This window comes from Myxocyprinus asiaticus, chromosome 12, assembly GCF_019703515.2.
Source record: "Myxocyprinus asiaticus isolate MX2 ecotype Aquarium Trade chromosome 12, UBuf_Myxa_2, whole genome shotgun sequence".
Taxonomy (NCBI): Eukaryota; Metazoa; Chordata; class Actinopteri; order Cypriniformes; family Catostomidae; genus Myxocyprinus; species Myxocyprinus asiaticus.
In genome coordinates, this window is record NC_059355.1 from 50,342,367 (window position 1) to 50,366,284 (window position 23,918).

The window sequence follows — 23,918 nt, forward strand, 5'->3', positions numbered from 1 at the left end:
TTCTGCGTTTTCATGATAGTTAAGTATTTGATTTCTGTCACAAGTCACGTCTGGGCTTGTTTTGTACAGCAAAAAACGTTAAGAGGTCCTTTCTCCATCATTTGATCACTGACACGGCTGTTGTGTGTTTGTGGTGTGTGCATCTGTGTAATGACTCCGGACGAACACATCGCAAAGGTTCCGCCCTTTTATATGCTGGTTTATGCTGTATTAAAGGGATAGTACACCCCAAACTGAAAATTCAGTCATTGTTTACTCACCCCTGTGTTGTTATAACCCTATATGACTTTCTTTTTTTTTCTTAACACAAAGGGAGAAATTGTAAAAAAAAAAAATGTAATTTTATGGGTGAACTAACCCTTTAACGGTAAATGTGTTAATTGCGATTAAGAAAAATGTAACTTTTTATGGCGTTAAACTTTTTATAGATTTGTGAAACCTTTGACAACTCTCTCCGTCTCTCTGTGGCAGGCGGTTGTTGACTCAGCTGGAGGTGGCGCGGGGTGTGCGGAGCTCTGCGGGCGGAGAGGGGAAGTCGGCACCACCCAAAGGCCCTGATGGAGTGATTCTGTACGAGCTCCACAGTCGACCAGAGCAAGAGAAGTTCACTGAATCTGCAAAGGTACAGCATTCATAATAACAGTCCTGCTGTGGTGACAGAGAGATGTTCTCACGGTTATGATGTCATCACACTGTCTGATATGATTTGTAGGTTGCTGAGCTGGAGAGGCGATTGGCTGAACTAGAGACCGCTGTGGGATCAGGAGCAGATAAACAGGTACACACTACAGTAAATGTACACTATCTAGTGCTAGTATACTGATAGATCTGATGTTTGTTACTCATCTGTGTGTGTGTGTGTGTGTCCGTTCCAGGGTCCTCTCAGCGCAGGGGTTCAGGGAGCAAGTGTCACGGTCAGCAAACACAGTTTTCTCTGATTATTTCATTTCTTTTCATATTCATATTTCGTCGTCTTCATTTAACGTCTCTCTGTTATGTGTAATGTGTCTGTGCAGGACACTATACTGCTGCTGCAGGCTCGAGTGAGCGCACTAGATGCTGCAACTCTGGACCAGGTCGAAGCCAGGCTACAGGTAACCATGACGATGGACAGTGATGCTCTCCTAGTGTCTAAAAATCCTTAAAACCAGATACATTTACTTGAGAAGCAACATATAAGATATTTAGTCTTGCTTTAAGAGAATATATCTTAAATATAAGTGTATTTTGTATATAAGTGTATTTTTTCACTTATACTTCTGCGAGTGCAGTAAAGATAAAATATACTTCTATTCTCTAAAAGCAAGTCTAAATATCTTTATATGCTGCTTCTCATGTGAATGCATCTTTTTTAAAGGATTTTTAGATATTTTAAATATTAGTATTTTTAATATTATATTCAACATTCTCAGATAATATTTCTTTCTTCTGCAGTATATCTGCTAAAGTAAATGTATGTTGTTTTAAAGGAGTTTTAGATATTTATATTGGAAAACAAGCCAAAACAAAAACAAATCATAAACATATTTTGTTGCTGTGTATAATGGGGTGAAGACAACCCTCTCTCACCTTTCTGTTCACTTCTATCCATCTTTAACTTAAACTCTCTCTTATTAATAAAGCTGCGTATTGACAATGTTCTTCATGATAAGAAACACACAGTGACACATATATTATGATTTAATAAGTCTCGAGTCATCACGTTATAATCTAGCTGCATTAAGCGTGTGCGCTCGAGGGATGAGCGTCCCGTGACAGAGTGTGCATCAGCCGGGTGCAGTTTCAATCTCTCCCCCTTAGATCGGGACATTCACACAACTCATAGAAGAGACACTGACCGCACAGAGAAATGACCGTTTCAGAGTTTGTAGTTATTTACATGATCTGCTTCTGTATTATTTGAACTTTAATAAAGCTATAACACATTAAATATAACTGCATTAACGATGTAATGCCGGGGTGTTTCGTTTAAAGAGCTCCGGCTCCACTTATTCCACAACGAGAGTGCTTCTGTATTTATTTATTTAGTATTTTCGCATTATAATTCCCTCACACTTTGCGATCTACATCAGCTGAAGCTGTTTGGAAAGTTTAGAGTGCATCTGTGATCTGTGTAATTCTTCCTCTTCTCAGTCAGTCGTGAACTGCAGTGCTGCTCTCACACGTAATCATTAGAGTTTAATGTGATCTCATGTTACGTTAAATGAGATCAAACGACTGTTCGACAATGAAAAGTTTTGTTGACAATTTTTATTGTCGCCATTGTCGATAACATCGACTAAACGTTTCAGCCCTACTAAGCAACACAAAATACTCACAAATTTTTGGCAAATCCGGGGCAGTAGGGGGCAGTCAGCGCAGCCTCACTCAGCTTCAGGCTGTACAAGCAACGCGCTTCATCATACTAGCAAGAGATGGTAAAGGGAGTACCAATTTTCACAGATGGCACGCTGTTGCGCTCAAAGACAGCTTGTACCTTGTACTCTCGAGATGCATTTTTCAAAGTTTGAAACTATGTTTAAGATGACGCAGTATCCTAATGACACATGGCATTTTGGGCACAAGACACAAAAAACCAGTGAGACGTGATGCAACAAAGGTGAGATGCTTCAAAAGTGATGTAAAATAAAAGAAACAATAATCAGACCAAATCCACTTTTTATTTTCTAATCAATGCTTCACTTGAATGCTCTCATACTTAGAAATATTAGATTTTGTTGATACCGATAACTAAGCTGGTGGAAAAGGCCTACAAGCAAATAATCGGCCGATAGCTATTAAAATACATTTTATTGAATGTTAAAAAGTTTCATAGTGTTTCCTTACTGTGACAGGCCCAGATATAGAGACAGCAATAGTCCAAAATAAATAAAATTACAGATGTAGTTTGTGCAACCAAAATAACTGAAAGACTTGGCGCATAATGCTGGACTTATAACTACAAATAAGCAGGAATACTCTTGGGACTCTTAATTTGAAATACTTTTTTTTTTTTTTTAAATACACAAGGGAATCAAAACATGCAATCATCTAAAATGTATCAACACTTTAAAGTAAACATTGTCATGCTAATAAATACTGTATGAGCAGTAATGTATTAATAGTAGATCATCAGTGATCGCTTGCCGTAATTGTCTGGTATTTCGGTAATATATAAACTTTCTTCCTTTTTTCTAGGGACAATGTCAGTCAAAATCAACATGAAGATTAACATGAAATTGATTAACTTGTATCCACTTAACAATAAGGATGTAAATGAGTACTGTAATCGACTAATCGAGTACTCGTTCTGCACCAGCTAGTCGAATATTACAAACGCTACTCGAATGTCGTATATTGATACACTTTCCGCATTTACCTGCTGTGAGGAATGCTGAAATGCACTATACTTTCCCTCTGAATCTCTCACCAAATCTCGCAGTTGTAATTGAGGCCACTGGGGGGTGCTGTGGATGTGTGTTGTCGAGGTGTTGGATGAGAGAAGAAGATATCATGGCGTCTGCTCTTTTGAAAGCAAAGACAAGTGTGAAAATATTTAGGTTCTTAATGAATTCTACTCTATTGATTTCCGGTTCTTGTTAGAGTCATGCAAACCAGCGGATGAGGATCTACTTTTATTGTGGGAAAAAAAATGTGAAGTTATGTTTGTTGTTTATGACACATTTTAATTTAAGTAATCAAGTACTCATCTTTTGTCCATAAGAATACTCGACTACAAAGTTACTCAAACTTCTTCGGAGCGTTTGTCAAATAAACAAAAACAACGGCAAGTACCTGTCATATTTGCCGATAACGATAGTTCAAAAAAGCAGTTATCGACTCTGATTAATCGTTAAAACTGATATATCGATTGACCTCAAAAGTCAATGCGAGATGCGATTAATTGCGTTTATTTCGATTAATCGGCACGTCATGTTATTAATTTGATTACCATTTTTAATCAATTGATAGCCCAAATACACATTTTACACCAGATCAATAGCACATTTTTGTCATTCTTTAAACTGTTGGCTGTTTACAATTGTCAAGCAAATATTAATATTAATATAAATACAATTTGATGTTGAGCGGACTTGATAAGAGCATTTCTAATGTATTTGTGTGGAATTCGCTGTGTAATAAAGCCTTTGTAATGTGTGGATAAAAGTGATTTTTTTTAACATTCTAATTTGCATAATATGAGTGAAGTTGGGAGTGACCGCAGGCGTTCTGTTGCTGTGTGATTCTCTGTAGAGCGTTCTGGGAAAAATGAATGAAATCGCAAAGCACAAGGCGGCCATCGAGGATGCTGACACCCAAAATAAGGTGCGTTCAAATGCTCGTTACCAATCAGTTTTAATATTCATCATCACTGAATGGAGAAATAATGACATCACACTTCATCACTGATTTATTTGCGTGTTGTTCAGGTGTCGCAGCTGTATGATGTCGTTCAGAAGTGGGATGCGATGGCGACCTCACTTCCTCAGGTGGTACAGAGACTGATCGCTGTTAAAGAACTACATGAGCAGGGTAACACATCTGCATTTCTCCACCTTCATTTCCTCTTAAACAATTTTTTTTCTTCTCCATTTGTCTTCAAACAAAATACCGGCTGATTTCTTTTCCAGTTTCCAGAAACACAAGCAGCATGCGAAATAAACAATCGGCATGCGCCAAATGAGTATAAATTAGCTTTGTTTTTGGAGTTACTGGTCAGTTGCCAGTTAAAATTTGACAGTGATTGTAAGATATCTCATAGGTCAAATTGCATACGAATATTTGAATACAAACTCGATGAAAGTACGCTCAATATCGCTTTGTTTTGTTCACAAATGTGTCAAAATGCAATTCATAATGCATCTTAAATATGCCTTTCATTCTCGGCGTTGCCACAAGGGGCGCTATAACAGGCATTTGGGTAAACCTTCGTTCTCTACAATCAGTTTTTTCTTTCAGGTCAAGCGTGCACATGTGTGTACTTGTGTTTTGTATGTTTTCTGGCCTGAATGTGTCATTGTTTGTCTTTGATATCTTAGTATTACTGTATGTTTATTTTCAGCAATGCAGTTTGGGCAGCTGTTGACTCATCTGGACACGACACAACAAATGATCAACAACTCACTGAAGGACAATACGACTCTACTAACACAGGTGTGAGAGTGTGTGTGTGAGAGTGTGTGTGTGTATGCACATTTTACAGATCCACACATAGTGTGTGTGTGTGAGTGAGTGTGTGTGTGTGAGTGAGTGTATGCACGTTTTACAGATCCACACATTGTGTGTGTGTGTGAGTGTGTATGCACATTTTACAGATCCACACAGTGTGTGTGTGTGTGAGAGTGTGTGTGTGAGTGTGTATGCACATTTTACAGATCCACACTGAGTGAGTGAGTGAGTGAGTGAGTGAGTGAGTGAGTGAGTGAGTGAGTGAGTGTGTGAGTGTGTGCACGTTTTACAGATCCACACATTGTGTGTGTGTGAGTGTGTGTGTATGCATGTTTTACAGATCCACACATATTACTTTTTAGGTCCGATAACAATAATAATATTTTTTTTTTTTTTTTAAGTTGTAGAATTTTTTTTTAGTTTTAATTCTGTTTTTTTTTTTTTTACGCAATTATACTACATAAAAACATTATAGAACAATAAATACATATGCATTATAAAAATGGTATTATTGTTAGGGCTGGGGATCAAGAACTACCTCATGATATGATGCACATTATGATACAAATGTCACGATAAATCACAATATCATGATTAAAACTGCACATCCATGAGAGAGACTGCGCATATTTAGATGACCTGCTTCTCTATTAATTAAATATTGGACATGATATGAATACACATAGATCATTAAAATATCAAAACAGGGATCAAATGTAGTGTTCGCTTAGCCAGTTAACAGAAGTTTTAACTTTCTCTTGTGTCAGTTCCTAAATCTACTAATCAATTTTCCAATGGACAGTAAACTAGTTAGATAACTAACTACTTAGATGGTATTTTTGTTTTTAAGTCATTTTAAGTAAATACTGTATAAAATAAGTGTTTGTTTCACTTCAGAATTTTGCATTGTTGTGAAATTGCATATATTTTTATTGGCCATCTTGCTCTCGAGAAATCGGTTTCTTCATTGAAAAACGTATTTCTGTTGACCACTTATCGAAAGTATTGATACAGTATCGTGAGAAATGATCTGCAGCCCTCTTATTAAAAATCGTCATATCAAGCATAACACATCTCACTAAGCATAAATGGCTGTTATGAAAAAAGTCGAATAATATCAACTCAAATATTTGTTACTATAAGAAACCCCATGGTTTCCTTTCTAATGCACACTAGTGTAATGTGGTTGTTTTGTTTTTTTTGGAGACCCATCAGACATTTATTGGTAGAACTGATAACCGATCAGATCAAGTCAAAAATTGTGAATATAAGTAAAACATATAGAAAGCAGAAGTTACGGGGCCAACCACACCAACGGCATGTAAGGAAGTATGATTGCACATCACTGATTATGATTTAAAATAAAGCAGTATAAAAGATTTGCTTCTATTACAATACAATTCATTTAAACTTTTATTAGACGGTGCTGTCACCGACATCATACTCTGCATGATCTAAAGAATCTATAGAGTAGTCATAGGACATAAGGCCAAAGTAATCATGTTATAAGAGTGTTTACGTATTTCGTTTTAACTTTCGACCACAAAGTGGCGCTAGTAATGATGTAAATTCATGACTAAAGTCTTTGAAGCATAAAAGCAAGTTGAATTGCTCTAATCGAAAGAATAAATGCATTGCATTTACAGTGCTTGCATTTTGGGAAGCTGAAATTTAAAAATGTATTTTTAAGCATTGAATATTTCGTTTGAAAACGAATTTCATTATTAAAAATTCAACATTAAATATTCACCTTCTTTCCAAAATATTCAGTTCATTTGAAAATGCAATCTAGATTTTTCGACAGGTAAAATTCAGACTATTTTGCTTCCTCAAATTCGGCTGGAAATTCAACCTGCTACATCCAGGAACGTTATGAGTATAAACATAAGTGCAAATTTGAACAGTTGGTGGCGCTAGAGGGTTTGAGTTAGAGACCCCAAATTTGGGTCAGTTATGTTTGAGTGTATCCTCTAACAGTTTGCCAAATTTCACAACTTTCCTATGAACGGTTCAATGGGCTGAAAGAATCAGAACACTAATGGGGCACCTTTGGGGATTGGCCCCTAAGTATCGGTCAAACGGATGATCTCTAGTATGTTTACGATTAAGTGTCACTGAGAGTGTACAGAGAGCCCTTTCTTCATAAAACCTCCCTACATTTTCATTTGCAGGTGCAACAAACCATGAAGGAGAACCTGGTTGCTGTGGAGGAAAACTTTGCAGCTCTGGACCAGAGAATGAAGAAACTGTCAAAATAAAAGCTTGTTTTTAAATTGTGAGGATGAAGGACAGGGAGACGATTTTCCCTTCCATTTAGAATCAAGCTCTTTTTCTCATGTCATGACCTTGTTTTCTGCAAAGTTTGAGACCAAATGTTCCACACTACAGAACACTGTTAACCTTTGACCCTTAGGCCTCTCTAATGAGCTAAGACATGCTTATCATTATGATACTGTAACTTAAATACATACACAAACCCCAATGTCTAATTCAACCCATGCAACCAAGTACGGAACTGGTGTAGCATCAAAAGATTTGTATTTAAGCCCCTTCTTTCATTATTCATGATAGATATGGGCTCTTGAGTTGGAAACTGGCAGAGGAGAGATTCTGTAGATATACATCCCTGTATGTAACCGTTGATGTATTATTACTAAGCGCAATGTTCACCGATTATATCGTAATTTTCCAAGATAGAATTTAAAATGCATCTCGAGACGTGATAATAAACATGCTTTCAGAAATTTCATACGAGCCTTAATCAATGCTGACACACACTACATTTCCCACAAATTTTGGCTAATGAATTCCCAGTATAAAAAAATGTGCGAATGTTAGAGCAAAACTGAAAATGTATATTCATCCATGAAGTTTCCATGTCACATTTGTGTGTTATATTCAATTTACACCAATAACTTTACATTCTCACATTCATGCAAAATTATGCATACGTTTTTTTGCGGATAAGTATTAAATGAAGATGAGCATGACAGGAGAATGTATATATAATTCACTAAAGACGATGCAATTGATATTTCAAGCTTTTCCATCATAAAACACGACATTAAGCGAAATGATAAAACCGTTTCATTGTTTAAAATGTTTTAATTTGTTAAAAAAAAAAAAAGGAACTCCCAACAAAAAAGGAAATGCTACTAGTTCACAATTCTCAAAGTATTTTCTTTACAAATTAAACATGAATATGAGAAAGGAAAAGGATTCTCTGCAGGAGAAATATTTTACACATTGATCATTTTTTTCCTAAAAAAGGTGTACAAAATAAAATACTAAAACTGTACATATTTACATAAAATTCAATAGTAAAATTGCATAATCAGCCTCATTATTTTAAATATTCTTGTGCCTGTGTTGATGAAGTGGCTCACAGGCGCTCGCAGTAACACAGCACTGTGCTGACACTATCCATGACTAAAGCCCCTAAAATCCTACAAAAACACTCTCCCTCTCACGCACACACACATATACTGACAAAAGTCCTACTAAATGAGTTTCGGGCTGAAAAACCTGGTCATGAGGCAGTTTAAAAAAATAAAAATGACACTATTGTGATACTAAATCAGTCAGTCGTTTGGTTAGAGTTGGAAAGGAGCAGATTCCCAGCGTAACAGGCGATTTTGGCTCTGGAACACGCAGTACCACTGATGGACCCATAGGGAGCGCTAGAGACACGTTATACAGGAGCAAAAAACACAGTTCTGTTAAAGATGTACAACAAAATGGAGAAATGTGAGTACATGCTTTGTTCTCCATACAGCAGCCTGATGGGAGTGTACGTTTAATTGAAGTGAGCTGTGAAGTTCACATTACTGTTATAACACACCGGCACACATTCATCAAACTATTTGTAAAACTGCTGCGTTCAGGTGATATAATTATTAAAGTATCCAATTCATGTGACAGCAATAACGATTAAGTTGTCAAATTCCTGTTGCGATGTAAAATTGTTGAATTCATTTGCCAAGTGTGACAATATCTAAAATAAAATTGTTGAATTCATGTGACAAAAATTATTGAATTGTCAAACTCGTTAAAAAATGAATTATTCGATTGTCGAATTCATGCGACAACAATAATTATAAAAATGGTAAAAATTTATGTGATAATTAAATTGTCGAATTCACGTGACAACAATTATTAAATTGTCACATTAATGTGACAATAATTATTAAATTGTCAAACTTGTTTAAAAATTATTCAATTGTCAAATTCATGACAAAAATAAATTGTCAAACTCGTAAAAAAATTATTCAATTGTCAAATTAATATGAAAATAATTATAAAAATTGTCAAACTTCATATAATTTGTCGAATTCATGTGACAACAATTATTCAATTGTCACAATGTGACAATTATTATTAAATTGTCAAACTCGTTAAAAAAATTAATTGTTCAATTGTCAAATTCATGCGACAACAATAATTATAACATTTGTTAAAATTCATGTGATAATTAAATTGTCGAATTCATGTGACAATTAAACTCGTTAAAAAATTAATTATTCAATTGTTGAATTCATGCAACAACAATTATAAAAATGGTCAATTCTTGTGATAATTAAATTGTCGAATTCATGTGACAACAATAATTATTCAATTGTCAAAATTCATGTGACAACAGTGACAGTAACACTGAATTCATGTGAATGAATGCAATTAAATTACTGAATTGATGTGACAATATTAAAAAATAGTCACATTTTATGTTACGATTTTAGCAAGAATGGTTATATTAACTGTAACAATTCTTAAATTGTTGAATTAATACACTCAGTACTGATTCTTTAATTGTAATGTTCAAATTACAGTAATAGCTATTCTTAAATTGATGCGTTCATGTGACAATTTTCATAAGAATGGTTTACAAACAATCTTTAATGGTCAAATTAGTGCAAAAGTTTACGAAAGAATGGCTTTATGAACATTATCTATTCTTGTCACTTTCAAGTACCAACGATAACCATTAAATTGTGGAATTCTTGTGACAAAGTTAAATATTCTGAAATTGTAACATTTCATGTGACAGTTTTCACAAGAATGGTTATATGAACCGTAACAATTCTTAAAATGACAGATGGTTTTATGAATGATGCGAATATGTTTTCAATGGCCACATTTTTGCAACAAATTACGCAAGAATGGCTTTACGAACGTTAATTTTAAATTGTCATATTTTTGCAACAATGATATCTGTTCTTATATAGTCACGTGTGTGATTAATTTATGCAATAATGGTTTTACGAACGTCAACTATTCTTACACGAACACATCAGTCTGGCAATTTAAGCAAGAACAGTTTTACAAACAATAACCGTCACATTCATGCCACCATTTACGCAACAGTAGTTGTACATACGATTTACTTGTTTCATGAATGAAGCTCATAGTGTGTACTCGAGAGATCACAGCACCCAGACAAAAGACGAGACTGTTAACGGCAGTTTAAACAGATAAAATAAAAAAACAGAAAAGTGAGTGAGCAGAAGCGAGATAACCAGACAGACACGATTCAAACGGCAAGTCTTCACAGTGCAACTCAGTCAAATGGCATGATGTGGCCTGGTGATGGTGGTGTTGCCATGGCAGCAGTGCTGGTGTTGGTGGTAAGTACAGTAGCACGAGGGCTATCGGATCACGCGTCGTCTCTTCCCTCTTGCAGATCTCGCCGGTCTCAACAGTGCCATCTGTATCACACAACACACAAAAACACGAGTTAATGCCAGTCTAAAGAACTGTCCCGAAATCAAAAGACAAAAATTATATTAGATTTTGCATAAAATTAAGCACATTTCCCTCCAAAACTCTCATTACTGTAAAGTGAAAAAAATAAAAATAAATGAATTTTCATTGTGTCCGGATAAGATGGTTACTATGGTTAAATTCAGCATAAATATTTTTAATCTTCTAACCCTAACCCTACTAAGGTCTCACAGCTGCAAATGCATATCAGAGCAAAAACCAAGCCATGAGGTCAAAGGAACTTCCTGCAGAGCTCAGAGACAGGACTGTGTCGAGGCACAGATCTGGGGAAGGCTACAAAACAATTTCGGCTCCATTGAAGGTTCCCAGAGGTGGGTAGAGTAGCCAAAAACTGTACTCAAGTAAAAGTAATTACTCGAGTAGAAGTAAAAGTAATGATGTTAAAAATGACTTGAGTAAGAGTAAAAAAGTATTCAATTAAAATAATACTCAAGTAGCGAGTAACTAGTTACTTTCATAGGTTACATATTGGATGTTTACACCCCAATATTCCATTAAATAATACACATTTAATATGTATTACAGAATAAAAATAATCACCCTCATGTTGCTCCAAACCTGTATGACTTTCTTTCTTCAATGCAACACAATTAACATGTCAGACGGAATCAGAGATTATTTAGCAGAGACGGGCCACTTCTATTAAAATGAATGGGAGAAATTGGAGACACCCAATGGTCAACGGATGTAGAAATGATCGCCTGTCAATCAACCTCCTGAGGGCGTTCCAAAGATGGCCGACAGTGGACTGACTTGCTAGAAAGTCTTCGACGGAATGTTAACCTCAGTCACCATTTACTTTCATTGCATGTTTTTTCCCACCATATTTCAAAAGGGAATGGTGACTGAGACAGTCAGTTTCTAACATTGTCTAACATATTTTGGGTTCCACCAGATACAGAAAGTCACACAGGTTTGGAACAACATTAAGGCGGGGGATGATGACAGAACATTTGTTTATGGCTGAACTATCACTTTAAGGACGCTTGTCAGATTTGGATGAATCTGTACATTAGAAGAGAAGTTTGGAAACCAGTTTCTAGTAATTTTTGGAAGTGTGTTAGGCTTATTTGAGTTCAGAACTTGTTCTCTGTTGTCCATGAGAAAAACACGCCGTGCTCCTGTAGTCACGCACGCGACCGGCAGAGCAAAAGGCATTTTCACTTAACGTGGATGTTTACATGGATTTATACAGTAGGCACTGATGTCAAAATGTAAGAGCCTTGGTAAGAAAGGTGACCAAGAACCCGATGGTCACTCTGGTTGAGCTCCAGAGATCATGTGTGGAGATGGGAGAAACTTGCAGAAGGACAACCATCACTGCAACACTCCACCGATCTGGGCTTTATGGCAGAGTGGCCAGATGGAAACCCCTCCTCAGTGCAAGACACATTAAAAAGCATCTAAAGGACTCTCAGACTGTGAGAAACAAGATTCTCTGGTCTGATGAAATGAAGATTGAACTGTTTGGCCTCAATTCCAAGTGTCATGTCTGGAGTAAACCAGGCACCGCTCATCATCTGCACAATATCATCCCAACGGTGAAGCATGGTGGTGGTAGCATCATGCTGTGGGGGTGTTTTTCAGCAGCAGGGACTAGGGGACTGGTCAGGGTTGAAAGAAAGCTGAATGCAGCAAAATAAAGAGATATCCTTAATGAAAACCTGGTCCAGAGCACTCAGGACCTCAGACTGGGCTGAAGGTTCATCTTCCAACAGGACAATGACCCTAAGCACACAGCCAAGACAATGCAAGAGTGGCTTCGGGACAACTCTGTGAATGTCCTTGAGTGGCCCAGCCAGAGCCCAGACTTGAACCCAATCGAACATCTCTGGAGAGACCTGAACATGGCTGTCCACCGACAGTCCCCATCCAACCTGACAGAGCTGGAGAGGATCTGAAGAGAAGAATGGCAGAAAATCCCCAAATCCAGATGCGCAAAGCTTGTCGCATCATACCTAAAAAGACTCGAAGCTGTAATTGCTGCCAAAGGTGCTTCAACTAAATACTGAGTTAAGGGTGTGAATACTTATGTCAATGTGATATTTCAGTTTTTTCTTTTTAATAAATTAAGTTTTCAAAGTGAGTCATAGAGTGTAGATTAATATGAAAATTTTTTTTCAAAATATGAAAAAGAGGTCTGAATACTTTATGAATGCACCGTATGTCATCATATTATTATCATTAATTATAATTTTCATAAACACATTGGTTTATAGTTTTACCATTTATCACATTTTGCCATCGTTTCATCACACACACACACACATATTATATAAACACACAGACACACATCAAGCAAGATTAATAAATTCTGACGAGTTTGTGATACCAAATGCATACATAAAATGTTAAACAGAACCTTACTGTAAATTGTTACCATTTTTTCCACATTATAATAATGACAATGATGGGAAAAATTATAATAATTTTAATTACCATAAAAAATAATGGCTCAATGCAAAAAAAAGCTTAATGGTCCTTAAAAATATGCTTCTTTAAAAAAAAAAAAAAAAAAAATTTTTGTAGGAAAATAAATTATTTTTCTTTCTTTTGCCTTTGGGTTTGAATTTTTTTTTCCTGTAATGCGGTTTATTATATTATTGTGTTCTACTCTTACTGCAGCGGTGGGCTCTTCTATGATACTGTCCATCCCCCCCGGCAGCTCTGGCGTCCTCTGCAGCCTGAGATGAACAACAAAAGTGTAAAAACACAAATCATATCGCTTTAATCAATGTACATGTTGGTCTTTGGTCTGCTGCACTTACGACTGTTTTCTCTTGCGCCCCCTCCTGGATACTGTGTGCATGTCTTCAGCCTGTGTTAGAACAGAAGAGATGATTAATACAACCCCAATTCTGAAAAAGTTGGGACAGTATGAAAAATGAGTGATTTGTAAATTATATTCACCCTTTGCTATGTTTAAAGCACCACAACTAAACATTATATGATGTTTTACCGACAGCCTTTTTAAAAAATGTTCAGTAATTTCAAATCAGATGATTGCAACATTCTCCAAAACAGTTGGGACAGTCGAGCGTTTACTACTGTGAAACATCATCATTTCTTCTAATAGCACTTATTAAGCATTTGTTAAGTTTGACAAGTTTGTTAAGTTTAGAAAGTGGAATTTCCCCCCATTCATCCATTATGTAGGTCTTCAGCTGCACAATTGTACGGGGTCTTCGTTGCTGTATTGTACGCTTCATAATGCACCACACATACTCAGTTGGAGATGGTCAGGACTGCAGGCAGGCCAATCTAGCACCCGCACTCTCTGCTTATTCGGCCAGTATGTGGTTTGAAGTTGTCCTGCTGAAATTGCCAGAACGTCCCTGGAAAAGACTGTGCTGGATGGCAGTATATGCTTTGTACATATCTGTCTGCATTAATGGTGATATCACAGATGTGCGAGTTACCCATGCCATGGGCACTGACACAGCCCTGGCTCATATAGACACTGGCTTTTGGACCTGACGCTAATAACATGGATGGTCCTTTTCCTCTTTGGCCCGGATAACACAACAACTGTGTTTTTCAAAAACTATTTGAAATCTGGACACATCTGACTAAAAAACACAGTTCCACTGTTGTACTTTCCATCTAAGATGAGACTGAGCCCAGAGAAGTCGGCAGTGCTTCTGGACAGTGTTGATGTATGGCTTCTCCTTTACATAGTGAAGTCTTAACTTGCATCTGTGGATGCAGCAGCGAGTGGTGTTGACTAACAAAGGTTTACTAAAGTAACCCCAAGCCAATGTTCATGATATCCATTACAGATTAATGATGTTTTTTAAGACAGTGACATCTGAGGGATCAGAGATCACACGCATTCAGAAGTGGTTTTGGTCTTGCCCTTTACGCACCGAGATTTGACTAGATTCCTTAATTCTTTTAACTATATTGTGCACTGTAGAGGGTGAAATGCCCCAAATCCTTCCAATTTGTCTTTGGGGAACATTGTTCTCAAAGTGCTGGATTATTTGCTGAAGCATCTGTTGGCAAATTGACAAGTCTTGAATGATCCTTGCTCTAAGCTATTTTTGGAGGCTCCTTATATACTATGACACGATTGCCTCACCTGTTTAACATCTCCTGTTTCACATCACCTTGTTATTTCAACTCGTCAAATTGTTATTAGTCTTAAACTGCCCCTCTCAACTTTTTAGGAGCGTGTTGCAATCATCTGATTTGAAATTACTGTACATAAAAAAAACTATGAAATTCACAAGGTAAAACATCATATAATATTTAAATGTGGTGCTTTCAATATTATCATATTCAATATTCAAAATGTTTGGGTGAACTAACCATTTAAAGGCTTTCAAATCACACTTACCCTCCCCTGCTCAGTGCCTCTGTTGTTAACGTCATCGCCCCCTTCTCTTCTCGCCCTCTCACCGGGACTTAAATACCCCTGCAGCCTTCGTTCATCATCCTCCTCCTCATTTTCATCATCATCTTTTTCTCCTCTCCCCTCCATTCCCGAACCGATTCCATTGCTATACAGACACACGTTGGCCAAGCCGTCCATCTTGGCTTCCTCCATGAAGGCAGGATGCAGGGGGGCATCCGACAGGGCGTCAGCCCCTGCTGGTTTACTGGGGGGTGGCGTTGAGGGGTCTTCACTCAGTTTGGGCGTTCCGCGAGCGGGAGACTGCGCCATTTCTATGCCGATACGGGACAGATCTGGGTTATGGACCGAACATGCCCGGCGTGGGCTAAGAGAGGGTGGGGCGCTGGCTTGCTGGAGGATGGGTGGCAGTTCTGGGTACGTCAGGGGGGTAGAGTCAGACCCACCTTCGGTTCGCTCACTGACCTGCAGGAAGGAGGTGTATATCGTGTCCATGAAGGAACTGTAGGGGTCAAACAGCCCAGTCCCACTCCCACTCGAGCCCTCTCGCTGCTGCGCAGTTGTCTGGACTGGATTGAGCAGGGAATCCTGGGATATCTGAGCTGATGGAAGCTCTTCTTGTGATGGAGGAGTCTCGTGGAGTGACACTGGCTTCTCTCCCATCAGTGTAGGTGCCATTGTGAGCTGAAGATTAGAAAATGCATCACTGTTTTAAATCCACACATCATTAGGGATTAGAGGTAGACCGATATATCGGTTTTACCGATTAATCGGTGCCGATACTTGCTTTTTGGAACAATCGTTGTCGGCAAAAATCTGTGCCGAAAGTTCCCAATATTTATTTTCATAATTTCTTAATTTCAAAATAAGAGTCCCCGGTGTATTTCGGGTTTGTTTATCCTTAAAAGTCCCGCATTATGCACCAAATCTTTTTTGTTTCTGGTTATTTTTGGGATTTTGGTTGAATAATGAATTGCATCTGATATTCCGGTACCATAGACGGCGCAAAGCACATTTCAGCTGGACTGACCTTCGCCCATGACAGACGAGAAGCATAAAAACTACTTGACAAGTTTTCAAAACAACCAAAACAAGCAAACAAGTTTTCTGGCGAGCAGATCAAGAAACGAAAACTAATTTCTCTACAAGCTGCAGCAGCGATGACGAGTTTGTTGTTGATTTGTTCAACGAGAAAGAAGACATTCAAGACACTTCACAAACTATTTCAGTTAATCTGCTGTACAAGTTGAATGACAGTATTATCATGTGTACACAGTCTGAGGGGTGATTAGATTTTTTTTTTAACGGGAAATGTTTTACAGGAAATTATGCTATAACAGAAAAAAAAAAGCTGTAATGCCTTAGAGTATTCATAAACCACCACGTTTTTGGTATACAAAGACATGCAAAGTCCCTGTAAATCACAGCATTAGCATTACTAATATTATTAATATTTGGCGAAGAAAACTATGCAAGATCCATAAAGATGTTTATTAAAAACATGTAGACGAGTATATTCCTGATTTCTTCTATTTTTGTTTTTTCATACAAAATTGTTTTAGATCTTCAAACGAGATGTAACAAATCAAAAGCAACCTGAGTAAACACAAAATACAGTTTTCAAATATATATATATATATATATATATATATATATATATATATATATATTTTTTTTTTTTTTTTTTTTTTTTATTGAAGCAAAAAAGTTATCCAACAACTATATCACCCATGTGAAAAACTAACTGCCCCCTTAAACTTAATAGCTGGTTGTGCCGCCTTTAGCAGCAAGAACTGCAGCCAAACGCTTCCGATAACTGGAGATCAGTCTTTCACAACGCTGTGTGGGAATTCTGGCCCACTCTTCTTTGCAGAACTGCTTTAGTTCAGACACATTTAAGGGTTTGAGCAATAACTGCCCTTTAAAGTTCTCAATCGGGTTCAAGTCAGGACTTTGACTAGGTCACTCCAAAACTTTCATTTTGCTTCTTTTGAGCCATTCAGAGGTGGATTTACTCCTATGCACTGGATCATTGTCTTGCTGAATAATCCAGTTGCGCTTGAGCTTCAACTCACGGACTGATGACCGGACGTTCTCCTTTAGGATTTTCTGGTAGAGAGCAGAATTCATGTTTCCCTCAATTATTGCAAGTCACCCTGAAGCAGCAAAGCATCCTCACACCATCACACTACCACCACCATGCTTTTTGTGGAATTCTGTGTTTGATTTACGGCAGATGTAACGGGACCCCTGTCTTCCAAACAGTTCCACTTTCGACTCATCAGTGCACAGAACATTCTCCCAAAAGCTTTGAGGATCATCAAGGTGTGTTTTGGCAAAATTCAGACGAATGTTCTTCTGGGTTAGCAGTGGTTTCCGCCTCGCCACTCTTCCATGGATGGCATTTTTGGCCAGTGTCTTTCTGATAGTGGAGTCATGAACAGTGACCTTTATTGATGCGAGAGAGGCCTGCAGTTCCTTGGATGCTGTCCTTGGCTTTTTTGTGACTTCCTGGATGAGACGTCGCTGTGCTCTTGGAGGAATTTTGGAAGGTCGGCCACTTCTGGGAAGGTTCACTACTGTGCCGAGTTTTCTCCATTTGGAGATAATGGCTCTCACTGTGGTTCTTTGGAGTCCCAGAGCCTTTGAAACAGCTTTGTAACCCTTCCCAGACTGATGTATTTCAATCACCTTTTTCCTCCACATTTCTGGAATTTCTTTCGACCTTGGCATAGTGTGCTACTGGGTGAGACACTTTAGCCAACTTCAAGCTGCTGTAAAAGTTCTATTTATGTGTTGATTTGATTGAACAGGTCTGGCAGTAATCAGGTCTGGGTGTGTCTAATCCAGCTGAACCCCATTATGAATGCAGTTTCATACATTTGGGGATTTAGTAACTAAGGGGGCAAATACTTTTTCACACATGCCCAGTTGGTATTGGATAACTTTTTTGCTTCAATAAATAACATTATCATTTAAAAACTGTATTTTGTGTTTACTCAGATTGCCTTTGTTTTATGTTACATTTTGTTTGAATTTTTGAAATAATTTAGTATGAGATATATACAAAAACAGAAGAAATCAGGGTGGGGCAAACAATTTTTCACAGCACTGTATAAAAAAATAAATGAACAAATAATATCAGCAGTCCAGTTTGCCTATGCACTCTTTGGCATCTCAGATCATCCATGCAATTATTTAACCAGCCAATCGCGTGGCAGCAGTGCAATGCATAAAATCAGCATATTTGGTCAGGAGCTTCAGTTAATGTTCATATCAGCCATCAGAATGGGGAAAAAATTTGATCTCAGTGATTTGGACCGTGGCATTATTGTTTGTATAAGATGGGCTGATCTGAGTATTTCTGTAACTGCTGATCTCCTGGGATTTTCACACACAACAGTCTCTAGAATTTACTCAGAATGGTGCCAAAAACACAAAACATCCAGTGAGCGGCAGTTCTGTGGATGGAAATGTCTTGTTGATGAGAGAGGTCAACAGAGAATGACCAGACTGGTTTGAACTGACAAAGTCTACGGTAACTCAGATAACCACTCTGTACAATTGTGGTGAGAAGAATATCATCTCTGAATGCTGTTCTGAGATGCAGGTTGGTGCTGTTTTGGCGGCACGAGGGGGACCGACACAATATTAGGCAGGTGGTTTAAATGTTGTGGCTGATCAGTGTATGTATATATATATATATATATATATACACACACACACACACACACACACACACACACACACATATATATACATAAACACAATTGAACTCAGAAGTTTAAATACACTTAGGTTGAAGTCATTAAAACTAATTTTTTAACCACTTCACAGATATAATATTAGCAAACTATAGTTTTGGCGAGTCAATTAGGACATCTACTTTGTGCATGACATGAGTAATTTTTCCAACAATTGTTTACAGACAGATTGTTTCACTTTTAATTGACTATATCACAATTCCAGTGGGTCAGAAGTTAACTGTGCCTTTAAGCAGCTTGTAAAATTCCAGAAAATTATTTTAAGCCTTTAGGCAATTAGCTTCTGACAGGAGGTGTACTGAATTGGAAGTGTACCTGTGGATGTATTTTAAGGCCTACCTTCAAACTCAGTGCCTCTTTTCTTGACATCATGAGAAAAATCACAATAAATCAGCCACAAATCAAATTGTGGACCTCCACAAGTCTGGTTCATCCTTGGGAGCAATTTACAAACACCTGAAGGTACCACGTTCATCTGTACAAACGATAGTACGCAAGTATAAACATCATGGGACCACGCAGCCATCATACCGCTCAGGAAGGAGTCGCATTCTGTTTCCTAGAGATGAACGTAGTTTGGTGCGAAAAGTGCAAATCAATCCCAGAACAACAGCAAAGGACCTTGTGAAGGTAGACAAGTATGTATATCTACAGTAAAACGAGTCCTATATCGACATAACCTGAAAGACTGCTCAGGAAGGAAGAAACCACTGCTCCAAAACTGCCATAAAAAATCCAGACTACAGTTTACAAGTGCACATGGGGACAAAGATCTTACTTTCTGGAGAAATGTCCTCTGGTCTGATGAAACAAAAATTGAACTGTTTGGCCATAATGACCATCGTTACGTTTGGAGGAAAAAGGGTGAGGCTTGCAAGCCGAAGTACACCATCCCAACCATGAAGCATCATGTTGTGGGGGTGCTTTGCTGCAGGAGGGACTGGTGCACTTCACAAAATAGATGGCATCATGATGAAGGAAAATTATGTGGATATATTGAAGCAACATCTCAAGACATCAGCCAGGAAGTTAAAGCTCGGTCGCAAATGGGTCTTCCAAATGGACAATGACCCCAAGCATACCTCCAAAGTTGTGTCAAAATGGCTTAAGGACAACAAAGTCAAGGTACTGGAGTGGCCATCACAAAACCCTGACCTCAATCCGACAGAAAATTTGTGGGCAGAACTGAAAAAGCGTGTGCGAGCAAGGAGGACTACAAACCTGACTCAGTTACACCAGTTCTGTCTGGAGGAATGGGCCAAAATTCCAGCAACTTATTGTGAGAAGCTTGTGGAAGGCTACACAAAACATTTGACCCAAGTTAAACAATTTAAAGGCAATGCTACCAAATATTAACAAAGTGTATGTAAACTTCTGACCCACTGGGAATGTGATGAAAGAAATAAAAGCTGAAATAAATCATTCTCTCTACTATTATTCTGACATTTCAAATTCTTAAAATAAAGTACTGACCCTAAATGACCTAAGACAGGGAATGTTTTCTATTATTAAATGTCAGGAATTGTGAAAAACTGAGTTTAAATGTATTTGGCTAAGGTGCATGTAAACTTCTGACTTCAACTGTATATATACACCGATCAGCCACAACATTAAAACCACCTGCCTAATATCATGTAGGTCCCCCTCGTGCTGCCAAAACAGCTCTGACCCGTCGAGGCATGGACTCCACAAGACCTCGGAAGGTGTCCTGTGGTATCTGGCACCAAGAAGTTAGCAGCAGATCCTTTAAGTCCTGCAAGTTGCGTGGTGAGGCCTCCATGGATCAGACTTGTTGATCCAGCACATCCCATAGATGCTCAATCGGATTGCGATCTGGGGAATTTGGAGCCCAATTCAACACCTTGAACTATTTGTCATGTTCCTCAAACCATTCCTGAACAATTTTTTGAAGTTTGGCAGGGCACGTTATCCTGCTGAAAGAGGCCACTGCCATCAGGGAATACTGCTGCCATGAAGGGGTGTACGTGGTCTGCAACAATCTTTAGGTAGGTGGTACGTGTCAAAGTAACATCCACATGAATGCCAGGACCCAAGGTTTCCCAGTAGAACATTGCCCAGAGCATCACACTGCCTCCGCCGGCCTGCCTTCTTCCCATAGTGCATCCTGCTGCCATCTATTGCCCAGGTAAACAACGCATACCCACCCGGCTGTCCACATGATCTAAAAGAAAATGTGATTCATCAGAGCAGGCCACCTTCTTCCATTGCTCCATGGTCCAGTTCTGGCGCTCACGTGCCCATTGTAGGCGCTTTCGGCGGTGGACGGGGTCAGCATGGACACTCTGACCGGTCTACGGCTACGCAGCCCCATACACAGCAAGCTGCGATCCACTGTGTGTTCTGACACCTTTCTATCATGGCCAGCATAAGGTTTTTAAGCAATTTGTGTTTCAGTAGCTCTTCTGTGGGATCAGACTAGATGGGCTAGCCTTCGCTCCCCACGCGCATCAGTGAGCCTTTGGCGCCCATGACCCTGTCACCGGTTCACCGTTTGTCCTTCCTTGGACCACTTTTGGTAGGTACTAACCACTGCATACCGGGAACACCTCACAAGACCTGCCGTTTTGGAGATGCTTTGACCCAGTCGTCTAGCCATCACAATTTGGCCCTTGTCAAAGTCGCTCAGATCCTTACGCTTGCTCATTTTTCCTGCTTCCAACACATGAAATTCAAGAACCGAATGTTCACTTGCACCTGATATATCACACCCCTTGACAAGTGCCATTGTAACGATATAATCAATCTTATTCACTTCACCAGTCAGTAGATTTAATGTTGTGGCTGATCAGTGTATGAATATAAATAAAGACACAAATCTTGGTAAACCAGTCTCTAATTTTCACACACTTCCATACACTAGCACATCTCAGGTGTGAAAATTTACCTGTAGATAGGTGAGTGGGTTGAGAGGCGTTTGGTTCTGTGGCAGTGGGACGCCCAGAGAGTGCCCCTGGGGTAACAACAGTGGCCCCACTCCTAGTAAACTATGTAGACTGTTAATGTTACCCAGAGCTGCAAGGTCACCTGCACAGAGAGTGAGAAGAGAACAACAAAATTTTATGGACTTTTTTGAATATTTTGGACTGTGAATAAGTTCAAAGACATCATAAAAAAAAGTGTTATTTCACTTCAATATCTAGTCAATATCTGCATGTTTCTTGTGCCAAAAATGCGAACTTAGGCCTATTTAAAAAAAAAAAAAAGAGAGAAATTGAATATTTTGACCCATTTGTTAGGAAATGTGATCTTTTCAATTATGTCACTCATGTCTCTCAACCCAAAACAGTGTAGCACATCAACATCACTGCAGTTGGCATTCTGCACGCCGCCACACAGACCACAGTTCTGGCAGAGAGCTCTGCATCAGCAGTTTTCACGGTTCTGCACAGAGATACTCATCGAGCGCTGTCACTGCTGCAGCCAAACTTTTTTCTGAAGAATAGACTCAAGTCTCCTTCAGTCTTATCCCATCCAGCAGGCAGGTACCGAATGGTCTCTCTGAATGACGCTGCTCAGTCAGCTGAGATGTCAGTTTGGGTATAACATCCCGCCGGGCACACAGCCCGTAGAACGTCAATGTAATGCCACTGGGCAGGATGTCCAACTTCAAGTGATTTTGATACTCACACTGCACAGCCCAAAACTGCAGTACCAAGATAAATCTCACTTTTTGGGGCAGTGGAGGACAGGCAGATCGCCAAACTAGAAGGAAATTGGCAGCGGTTGCTTGTTCATAGCACTGACAGCCTCAAGGTTCTGCTTTGCATCACATAGATTCAGTAACTAGAGATGCACTACAATTTCAGCTGCAGAAAATGCCATTGTCAGGTTTTTTAAATGGGAATAAAGGCCGGAAGTCTTGGTCAAAATTTTTCCTCATCGCCAGAAGTGCTAATCTTTGAAAAACAACAATTTACTCACCAAGAACCCCAGGTGCAAGTAGAGGGTGCAGGAAATTAGGTGTGTGGGTGTGTTTGTCCTGCTCAGTCAGGGGGTCACACACTTCCTGGCCTGTAGTGGGCACCAGGGGGGCACAGGACACAGAGGTAGAAACTAGAGTAGGACTGGACAGAGTCCCCTAAAAACCACACACATATACAATATGTATATATATTAGACTCGATGCATGTTACCATCAAATAATCATGGCTCAATGAACATCTCATAGTTCAGGGGTTCCCAACCTTCCTTCTGTTGAACCCTAATGACCTAAAGTTTTACTTGATATTTAAAAAAAGATAATGTTAACCTACCGACTAATTAAGTTAACTAATTTATTATTTTCTTATAAGACCAAAGCATTAAAATGTATTTGTACATTTGACATTAAAACTTATATATTTTTTAAAAAATAATAAAATTGCCATTTCTGGGTTAATCTCAAAGAGAAATGTTCAAGTTGTATTTTTTGGTAAATTCTTTTTATTAAAACCTGCATGAATTAAATTCAGTAATAAATTCAGTAAAGCAAATACTGCCAATGATGTATACTTACTTACAATTGTCATTTACAATTTAAATATAGCATTTTTCCCCCCATGACAGCAATGAGAATGATATTTAAGTGGGCTACTGTGAATTGTGAGTGGGATGTTTAAATATAATTATTGTTTTGAAAGGTCATAATGCAAAAAAAATAATTATAATGGTTTTAAAAATAGGCTTAATTTTATACTAATTATAATTTATAATTTCTTTCTTTTGAATATGTCATTACAATATGACAGATTTAGATTCACCCTTCTATCACAATCTTAAAAACCCCCTGCAGTTCCATCACAAGCCACTAGAGGGCACATCCCGGTTGGGAAACCCTGCTGTAGCAGAAGGATGCACCAATGGAAGGCATGCAG

General features: G+C 38.4%; 2 protein-coding genes across 3 annotated transcripts in view; one reads left to right on the top strand and one right to left on the bottom strand.

Annotated features, from left to right (window-relative positions):
- dctn2 (dynactin 2 (p50)) overlaps positions 1–7,897 on the top strand; it is a 22,646-nt gene extending 14,749 nt beyond the window's left edge. Inside the window, exons 7-14 of the mRNA XM_051713117.1 lie at positions 472–622; positions 713–778; positions 876–914; positions 1,017–1,094; positions 4,234–4,305; positions 4,410–4,512; positions 5,042–5,133; positions 7,320–7,897. Coding sequence (XP_051569077.1) covers positions 472–622; positions 713–778; positions 876–914; positions 1,017–1,094; positions 4,234–4,305; positions 4,410–4,512; positions 5,042–5,133; positions 7,320–7,406 — 688 coding nt within the window. The 3' untranslated portion in view covers positions 7,407–7,897. The remainder of the gene's footprint in view (positions 1–471; positions 623–712; positions 779–875; positions 915–1,016; positions 1,095–4,233; positions 4,306–4,409; positions 4,513–5,041; positions 5,134–7,319) is intronic.
- Positions 7,794–23,918, bottom strand: part of LOC127449543 (methyl-CpG-binding domain protein 5-like) — a 26,302-nt gene continuing 10,177 nt past the window's right edge. For both annotated transcript variants that reach the window (XM_051713033.1, XM_051713034.1), the window contains exons 8-13: positions 22,987–23,143; positions 21,950–22,089; positions 15,266–15,964; positions 13,695–13,744; positions 13,547–13,610; positions 7,794–10,850 (exon numbers count right to left, since the gene is read on the bottom strand). In XM_051713033.1, coding sequence (XP_051568993.1) covers positions 10,791–10,850; positions 13,547–13,610; positions 13,695–13,744; positions 15,266–15,964; positions 21,950–22,089; positions 22,987–23,143 — 1,170 coding nt within the window. In that variant the 3' untranslated portion in view covers positions 7,794–10,790. The remainder of the gene's footprint in view (positions 10,851–13,546; positions 13,611–13,694; positions 13,745–15,265; positions 15,965–21,949; positions 22,090–22,986; positions 23,144–23,918) is intronic.